At 39.1% G+C, this 10,209-nt stretch overlaps 1 protein-coding gene across 1 annotated transcript in view; it reads left to right on the top strand.

Annotated features, from left to right (window-relative positions):
* Nucleotides 1-691: 691 nt before the first annotated feature.
* Nucleotides 692-10,209, top strand: part of LOC148518793 (cytochrome P450 2H2-like) — a 28,935-nt gene continuing 19,417 nt past the window's right edge. Inside the window, exons 1-4 of the mRNA XM_088477115.1 lie at nucleotides 692-956; nucleotides 4,293-4,455; nucleotides 5,534-5,683; nucleotides 8,577-8,737. Coding sequence (XP_088333241.1) covers nucleotides 777-956; nucleotides 4,293-4,455; nucleotides 5,534-5,683; nucleotides 8,577-8,737 — 654 coding nt within the window. The 5' untranslated portion in view covers nucleotides 692-776. The remainder of the gene's footprint in view (nucleotides 957-4,292; nucleotides 4,456-5,533; nucleotides 5,684-8,576; nucleotides 8,738-10,209) is intronic.

Here is a 10,209-nt window from a genome sequence, read left to right as displayed (position 1 = left end):
GGGCCAGGTGGACCTGTGTGGGTAAAATGCAAAGCATTCATTGTGACTATGCTTAAAGACTGTGCTGGTGAAGAAGAGGGTGATGTAATGTAACCATATCCATAAGATTGTCATATACCATCTGACATGCCAAGTATATGAGCTGGAGGGAGAGGAGAAGCTGCTGTAACCATATTCTTGTCCTGTAAAGTCATGTGCAGGAGGAGAGAAATAAATTGGTTTATTTTTATAAGAGAAGGTCTGGCGCCCAAGTTATTCAATAGAACTGTTGCTGCATGTGTCTATCTATACCTGTATCTATATGTGTGACTGTTATAAAGCCTGCATGGGCAGGGACCCCCTTCTCAGGTATTGCCCACACCCTGGAGAGCTAGCCTGAGGCAATAGGAGGTGTATCACTCCAAATGCACCTATGTACCACACCGCATACTGAAGGGGGGTTACATTTATTTTAAAACTGTCCCAAAATATGTTGAAGATCCTGAAAAAGAAACTTCAAATTCTAAACAAACCAAACCATCAAGAAAGAACAGTAATTGTTTAGTTTTTCTACTAGCTCAAAATCTCAAACTATTTCCCTCTTGGTAAAAGAGGGCCCCTCGGTGTTACATAACACTGCTGTCATCAGTACTGTGTACTTTTATTGGAATACAGAAACTCTATAGTGAGCCAACACAATAGGAAAACTGTCTCTCACGCTGCTCACTCTGTGCATAGTTACACAGACTGGGACATAGAGCAGACACAGATGCCTCATTGAACCTGTTATTCTCAGTATGGCGCTGGGTATAGGGCTGACACTTCTTGTTACTACTGGAGTAACTCTACTGATTTATATCATTATATGGTGGAAAAAGATCAGACAGAAAAACCTGCCCCCTGGACCTATGCCGTTGCCCCTAGTGGGGAATATGCTGCAGATCAACCCAACAGAAATGCAAAAAGATCTGGTTATGGTAAGATGGAAATTGATCTGTAACAAGATTCACTATACATGGAGATAAGACTTATGTAGCAGTTTATATCATTGTCTAAAAGTCTGTGTTTCTATAAAAGAGATTAAATTAAGAGAAAAAAGAAGTATGGTGCATTAAGATTAAAAAATATTTTATTAATTCATTAAAATATATGTAATGACCTATTATGTGTAAAACACATATTAATTAGAACTACTGTATCTCAACTAAAGAGATATGGTTATGTGTGGTTTGAAAACAAGAGTTTATTCAGGTTTCTGGGGAACTCATGCAAAAGTAACTTTGTACATGCAGAAATAATTCTCAGGGTATTCAGAACTGTGCTATAAATTTGCCTACACTGGATTAACTGAAAGACCAAAATCTGAGCTGTGGCCCCACATACACACATCCTTTTTAATTAATATTGTCCACTTTCCAGTTCCTACAAAAGTTCTGTAATCTGACATCATTGTGTATTATTCAAGATTTAGTGGTCTATTTACTAAGCAGTGTTAGGAGACAAAGTGAAATGAGATAAGGTACCAGCCAATTAACTCCTATCTGCCATCTCACAGGCTGTGTTTGAAAATTTACAGTTGGGAGCTTATTGGCTGGTACCTTTTTGGAGTTTGGTACATAGGAGTCATAGTTCTGCCCACATTACACCATCTGCAGGCAGCACAGAAGGTGTAATGGCTAGCATTACTGCATCACAGCACTGAGGTTATGGGTCGATTCCCACCGCGGCTCTACCAGTGTGAAGTTTGTATATTCTCCCAGTGTTTGCGTGGGTTTCCTCCGGGTACTCTGGTTTCCTCCCACACTCCAAAAATATACTGGTAGGTTAACACAACACACAACAAAAATTGTGTGTATGTCCTTGCATGTGATATGGAATATGTATTGTCAGCTGCATTGGGGCAGGGACTGATGGGAATGGCCAAATATTCTCTGTAAAGCACTGTGAAATATGAGTGCGCTATATAAATAACTGGTAATATTAAAATGATTAATAATAATAATAATAATAATAATAATAATAATAATAATAAAATCGTAGTTACCATTGATAATAATGGGGACTGCGATCTGCAGTGCTAATTAGCACACTGCTTTCTGTGATATTTCCTGCATTGTGCAATTAGTACATAGCAACAATTCATAAGATTATGCAGCACCTGCAATTTCTACCTAATTTTATGAAAAAAGATCTTGATACATAGGCCTCCTAGTGATCTTATATGTTTATATGTTTAATGGAGAAAGGATTGTGTTTTGGGCTAAAATTGGCTGCAATGTGGATAGTGGGAATGCTAATTGTATTAATAATGGAGTGTCACATGGTGATACTGTAATAGTTATTCTAACTGCATCTTCAATAATGTAAACTATTATTGGATTTTGTACTTGGATCACTGGTCGAAGTGGAAAGTTTGCAGCGGGGATATGGAAATATCAAGGGGCTTTTCTTAGGCAGGCCCGAATCCTGAGCCCCCCTGATATTTCTATACCCCTACTTTGTCCCCTCACAGCACACCTCACCTCACAGCACACGTCCCACCACACAGCACAGCTCCCACCACACCTCACAGTACACCTCCCCTGCCAGTACACCTCCCTCCCACCATACCTTCCCTTCACTCCTTGCTAGCATTTTGAATTTGGTGCCGGTCATGAGCCAATGACAGCTCATGGACCTGCAGCCAATTAGGGGCAGTCATGCTGCCGTCCCTGATTGGTCGCTGATCTGTGAGCCAGATGGCTGGTGGCTAGCACCAATTTCAATATGCCAACAGGAACTGCTGATTGGCTGTCGGTCCATGAGCTGTGATTAGTTCATGGCTGGTGCCAAATTTAAACTGGCAGCCGCTTGTTAACCGGTGCTGGGACTGTGACAGTCCCAGTGCCAGGTGGCATTGTGAAATGCCAGTATGACATACCATTCCATATCGGCACACTTTGAGCACTGACTTGTATTTGGTGTTTTTTAAGAATCAAAATGGAGGTCATACAGCATAGTATGACGTTTAAGCAGTACATGTATTTTATCAAATAATAGACTCTATGAAGCAAGATGGAGTCTTGTGGCAAGAGATGCTTTTAAACATCCACACCTTCCCACAAAAAAATGCACCCTCTCCCTACACACATGACTTTACAGTTACAACTACATCCATCCAACCTTCACTCCGCTCACAAAACCACTAACACACTTGCGAGTACTTACTCATATTGTATTGTATAATATTTCAATGAAAATTATGAAAATCAATCAAGATCGATGTTGTGTTTCTGGGGCAAACTCACACATATACTGACAGACAATTTTGATTTGGTTTAAAAAATATTAGTAAATGTGTGATTTAGCCACAGGAACACATTAATGATGTTGATCAATTTTCATCGATTTTAATCAAAATCGATTAAAATCGACCTTGAGTAAATATACTCAAGTATTTATTTGCAGACTTAGGAAAATGTAAACCAATTTTTTTTGTCATTATTCTATCTATCTATCTATCTATCTATCTATCTATCTATCTATCTGAGAGATTCAAACCAGGATTCGGTTCGACTTGGTACCACAAAGTGATTCCGATCTCGGACTGTGGGCCTAATTTAGACCCGCTCGTGAGCGCTGAGCGCTCACAAGCGGGTAGATGTTGGTCAAGTGCTCATGCGCACGACGGAGGCGGCTCCATCGTGCACATGCGCGAGACCCGAATAACGATGGCCAAGCCTTCATTATGGGTCTCGCTCCAAAGGGGGCGTGCTGTCGATGGTGAGTGATAGCACGCCCCCTTTGGTGGGCGTGCCGGGGGCATGGCTGCCCAGACGGAGTCCTTCCCATGGGAACGCCTACCGTCTGGGGCCTGCCCCACTGACATCACTAGTGATGTCAGTGGGAGTGCTTTTGGCTCTGATAAAGCCAAAAGTACTCCAGGGCTTGCGGGAACGAGACCCTACTGCATGGGTCTCGTCACAAGCCCGATGGTCGCGATGGTCTTGACCATCGCGACCATCATTTTGGCCGCTCGCTATAGCTGTGGGTGGTCACCCACAGCTATGCGAGCTGCCAGGAGGCCGCTCTTAATTTCAGAGGGACGACCCTGATTCAGGGCGAGCGCTCTGTCAGAGCGTCCGGCTCTGAATCAGGGCCTCAGTTTGACTAAGAACCCCTAAATTCAGTTGTTGTAGGTTCTCTGAAAACCAGACCTGCACATCTCTAATATGTTACTAATATGTTTATATGTATACTATGTGTGTGTAGATATACAGTATATATATGTAACAAACATCATCCTTCACCTCCATGTGTTTTCTTCTCTGCAGCTTAGTGAAAAGTATGGTCCCGTATACATGTTTCACGTAGCTGATACTCCAGCTGTCTTGTTAGTTGGATATGAAATTGTAAAAGAGGCCCTGATTGATTCTGGAGATATATTCAATGACAGAGTGATGACTGAACTGACCAGTCGATTATTTAATAGTCATGGTAAGTATGAAAGTTTGCATTACATATCTCTGGTTAACCTCTGTAACGTAGTATGTTGTGATATCTAACTGATATTTCAATGAAAAAAGTCCTACACAGACCATTTTTAATTCAGTATCAATTGATACTGTAATGTGATACTAATAAACTTAATGATAACCACTTATGTGGTTTATACTCTAACAAAACATTTATTAAATGCCATAAATTCTAATAATATGATTTTTAAATCACTGTTACATTTTGTAACATAAATAACGTTGTTTTAACTGATCTAATTGTCTGCTGGAGAATCCAATCAGCCTATGTCCGCTGAGTTTGAAATTATACTAATTTGGCTTTACACATTAACTCCTACCTTCTGTATTAATTATGAAAGACAATGGTTGTTAGCCTGCAAATGACCTGATTTTTTTACACATTTCAGGCTATTACACTTTTCAATTGTTTATTATCAGGATATACCTAGATTTATCCCAAGCATAGGCTAATTAAATATTATTTAACATTTTATTCATTTCTATAACATACATAATATAACAGAAAATTATATTAAATCTGAGATTTCAACACAATTTTACATAGTTTAGCACCTTTTCCTGACAATCTCTCACCATCATAGGGATAACATTTAGAACTAATTTTGAAAATTATGTTAAAAACATGAAATATAAGAATATTTCTCTATCCACTAAGAAGAGTGTATTACCACTCTTTGCAAATTTAAACATATTAAATTAAGAAAATATAAAATTATTTGATGCAATTGGATAATAAAAATGACTGTTTTTTTACTTTGGTGCAAGGTTCCATAGATGTATCATGCAATGTGCTGCTATGTGCATTATTTTGAGTATTATAGTATATATAATTAAAATATCCCTTATTTTGTCTCTCACCTCTGTGGGGAGCAAGAACAAATAAACGTTGCATACCTGTAACATCACATGGGATGTCATAGTACAAGACAAATACAGGTTCACACACTAAATTAAATCTTTTCCTTTAACTTGATACTGGACAAATTTGGATTTCATGGGAAGTCAATGAACATAACTCTTCCTCGGCCATGTTTTAGGGATCATTATGAGCAATGGAGAGAGGTGGAAAACAATGCGTCGATTCTCTCTCACAACCTTGAGAGATTTTGGAATGGGGAGGAGGAGTGTTGAGGAGAGAATCCAGGAGGAAGCCCGGTTTCTTTGTGAAAGACTAAAGCAAAACCAAGGTGGGTGCAAACTTACTTCTTGTTAAATATTTTATAATTGGATTTTTTGAAGGTATAGTGTATGGCTAAAACTGGATAATACTAATTCCTATATTGATTATGTTTATGATTTATAGTGAAGAAAATAATATTTTCTCATGTTTAAATAAGAAATGGGGTGTGTGACAGAGAGGAAAGGGAATTTGGTACTGTAGATGTGGTGCATGGCAGGGGTATGTCCCCCTGTTGGGCTTCTCCTGTCGGGATATAGACCGGTGGCATTTAGTCCACCAGTCTATAAACTGCATCCCAGATTCAGTATGAAATACCGGTGGCTGTTTAGCTGTCGGTTCAATTCCGACAGGAGAAGCCCGACAGGAGGAGATCCTGATGCCAGCTGGTAAGTACCCTAACCCTCCCCTCTCCCCCCTAACCCTAACCCTCCCTTAGGGGTGCCTAACCCTAAAACTCCAAGGGTGGTGCCTAACCCAGAGTTCCCCAAGGGGTGCCTAAACCTAACCCCTCCTTCTGCACCCTAAACCTAACCCTCCCGGGGGGTGCTTAACCCTAACCTACTCCCGGGGGTGCCTGACCCTAGCCCCCCCTTCCTAGGGGTGCCTAACCCTAACCTCCCCCCCAAAACCTAACCATAACCCCGCTAACCCTCCCTCCCATGGCTAATGCTAAGAACACCTGGACTTACCTAATTTGGGCTGTTGTCCTATGGCTTTCTGGCATCGAGATTAAGATAGGCGTCAGTATTTTGACATCTATCTTAAGTTCCCCATTGGGCTTCTCTTGTCAGGATATAGACCTGCATCATTTAGACCGCTGTCTATAAACCGCATCCCGAGTGCAGCAGGTGGAGTATCTGGCAGCAGTAAGTGAGAGTGTGGCAGATGGGAGGGAATGTGTGGTACAGTAGATGGGATGTGTGGAAGGTAAGGAACGGCATGTTAAATGATCATTTACAGTATATATAACTTCACCAACTGCAACAGTTAATGGGTAACATTTCCCCCATAAAAAATTGGTGTAAATCTAATTGTGGTTATATTTAATTAATTAATACACTTTGTAACTAAAAATTGATGACATTAAAAAATATATAAATATTTTTTGAGCTTTTGTGTATTTTTATATGTTGGCTTTAAGTACATGTTGCTAAGTACATTTATTGATTTTTTAGTTCATTATACAAAAATTTTGTGCAGGGATAATATATATCACCTATTGGTTTTTACATAAATCATTAGTTGTCGGAGATATATACCTTTATCAATAATTATCAGTAGTAGCTAATACATTGTTTATTAACAATATAATTACTATTTAAATATAACCTTGTAAATGTGAACGGTAAGGGGGAGAGCACCCATTTGTTGGGGCCAAGCTGGAATTTTCTCGGTGTCCCATTCAGACTCTGATGTTGTTATGTGCTGTGTTGCCTGCTGTATACTGTGATATTAGTTTGCTGTGCTGCAGTACTGTTGTCTATAGTACTGAATACTCATGTAAAAATGTACAACAAATTCCTATTGTCGTCAATATCCAACACTTTGATGAGTCACAATTAAATTGTTTACATTGTGTCACTGCAATCTGCATTTTTATAGAAATGAATGTGACGGACAAACACAAAGAGCAGTTTCCGAGATATACACTTATACAATTGCAAATGCATTCTCTCATGGATCGCAGTTGCTAAAATATGCTAATGCATTCCAAAGCACAGCCGATCATACAGTAGGAACGCCCGCTGCTGCCTTCTCATATCTGCCTGATGACGTGCAACAGTGTAAACATCGGTACCATCAATGCACAGTAGGCAGTCATGCGACATGTAAGGCAAGTCTGACCAGCTGGAAACACTGTGGCTCTACTGACATGCAGAGAGCTCTCATGATGTGAAGGAGATCACAATGGCTAATTAATACACCCCCATGAATTTACATTTAAATGATCCAAAACACCTGAATTTTTCTAACCATCCCCCCATTACTGCCCCCAAATGCTGACTACAGTACCTGTCACTCACTTTGCGAGTGGTTCCTCTGTACGAGCATAATTGCAATACAATCTCTGAGCATGTGCAGTGCATCTTTCACGCATTTGCAATGGCAAACAATCACTCGATCTGCGTAAATATCAGCTTGCGAAAATCTCTAAATAAGGCCCTAATTGCACACAGGGATAAGGACCCCCTGCACTTGAAACATGCTTGCATTTACAGAAGAATGGCTTACATATATATCTATATATACTTTAAAAAAGATTACCATACAAGTTCCTTATTGTTACTTGTCATCTATTGTATGACGTATGAAAAAAACATTCAAAAATTTATAAAAATACATTTGTAGAGAACTATTGGAAAACCTTAGGTCCTTCCCCTTGCCAGAAACAGCAAAATATATTATGCAATAAATTTACAGTATTGGAAGAAATTTACTAAATGCAAATATGTGCTAACCCATAGAAAGTAATTAATAATTAACTTTCATTTATTTAATGCAAGTCAGCCAATAAAAGCAATAGTTTAATTAGGTGCTATATAATACTGCACATTTTCAATTTATTAGTAAATAACTTGCAATGACAAAATAACTATTAGCACAGGTTCGAAAAGCTTAAATAGCAAATTCAAAACTTATTATAGAATGTTCCTTCAAACTTTATGAGACATCACTGGTCATGCTCTGTGTATAGAGTAATTCTAATAATCAGGTAAATCTTTTCCATGAAAGGAAAGCCTTCTGTGTGCTGTCTTCATGTACTTCCTTACTGTATTTCCCAGTCATGTATGAAATATAATCCTGAGACTGTGGTAAATAAATATAGGTACATCCATTTTAAATAAAATTGTACAGACTGATCAAATGTATATTGTTATACTTTATATCTTCAATTACAGATGCCCCATTTGACCCAACATACCTACTGGGATTGGCTGTTTCTAATATTATTTGCTCGATTGTGTTTGGTGAAAGATTTGACTATGAGGACAAAAAGTTCATGACCCTCTTATCTTGCATTAGAGAAATGTTGAATAAACTGAATTCTCTTCCTGGTCAGGTACATTTTTTTTTTTTTATAAATACTGAATAGTTGTCATTCACAATGTGAACTAACCAACCTTTAGGTATATCTTTTTAAGACATTGTGCTGACCTGCTACATACTTTATACCTGGTACCATATGTTACCTGCACCAAGTTACAGTATGTCTCCAGTAAGCTTTAATGCCCATCTGGCTCTCTGCTATAGCTGATATCACCTGGTTTTAAAATTCAAGTTTGAACAGTTATATTTGAAGGGTCTTTGAAACATATTAAAAACAAGAGTTGGGGATAAAATGCAGTATGGCACCTTTGTTGAGGATATACTCAGTTCTCCAGTTAGCTGAGGACCCATCTTGGAAAATCTAAATTAGATCTGAAAGGTTTTGTGGGGAAGCACATGAGGGAAATATAATGCACGCAATTTGCAAAAATTGACAAAACAGTTCCACCTTAAATTCTGTGACAAAAATCACCAATAATTTGAGAAGTCGTTCTCATTACATTTAAGCCTTTGGGGTCTATTTACTAAGATGATGCGTTAATGCCACTCCTGCTTTGCCTGCTACCGCTGCGAAGCAGGAGCTGGCTAATGCAGCGCTTACTAAAAATAGACCAGCCGAGGAGGGGGAACATTGTCACCCCCTCGGCGGTAACAGCTAACACTCCCTTCCCCTGAAAGCCCTGTGTGTGACTCACCATCTCCAGGCTCTGTCCGGCAGCAGCAGCAGCAGTGACTTTTTTTTTTTTCAACAAACTTTATTTAAAAACGGCCAACCCGACAGTGAGGAGAAGCAGATACCGGCAGCTACAGGAGGCGATATCAGAACAGGCGAAGTCAGCAGATGGTAAGTGACATCTCCTCTTAGTAATACCTGGGACACTTAGCGCTGCCATAGGTGTTTATGGCAGCGCTAAGTGCCCCAGGTCCAGTGTGATATTGTAGCCTTCTCTTAGTGCTGTCAGGCTACAGGCAGAGAAAATCCATTTAGTACATACTGAGAAGCGGTATGTACAGGGATTTTCTCTGCCTTTAGCATTTTTACCCCTTTTCTCCCTTTAGTACATTGACCCCTTTGTCTTTTAAGGTTCATGTTCTATTTGATAGCTCTGTACATCTGTCTTCTTTACATATCAAAATAAGAATTGTTTCCCATGTGTAAGACAAGTCCTCAAGTACTGCAACAAAATTAAATATGCTGCCAAGTGAATTTAATTTTAGCTAATGCTAATACTTGGAAGAAATTGATTGAATTTATAGTTTAGAACAGAGACATCTTGGACCCTATATACATTTGAACACTTTGCAGCTCTAATATACAGTAGCTGCATATTCACAGCCACAACATTGTCATTCTAAGTGTTAATTGTGAGTAATATGTATTACAGTTATGCCCAAATGAAAATGCAGCAGTATTTCCAATTCAGGTGCAGAAAAATGAATGGCTATATACTTATGCCCAACTTTCAATGTAGCTTAGAGATGTGT

Source organism: Taudactylus pleione, unplaced genomic scaffold, assembly GCF_031769625.1.
Source record: "Taudactylus pleione unplaced genomic scaffold, aTauple2 ptg000199l, whole genome shotgun sequence".
Taxonomy (NCBI): Eukaryota; Metazoa; Chordata; class Amphibia; order Anura; family Myobatrachidae; genus Taudactylus; species Taudactylus pleione.
The sequence above is the reverse complement of the archived record's forward strand: the minus strand, read 5'-3'. Positions and strand labels throughout refer to the sequence as shown.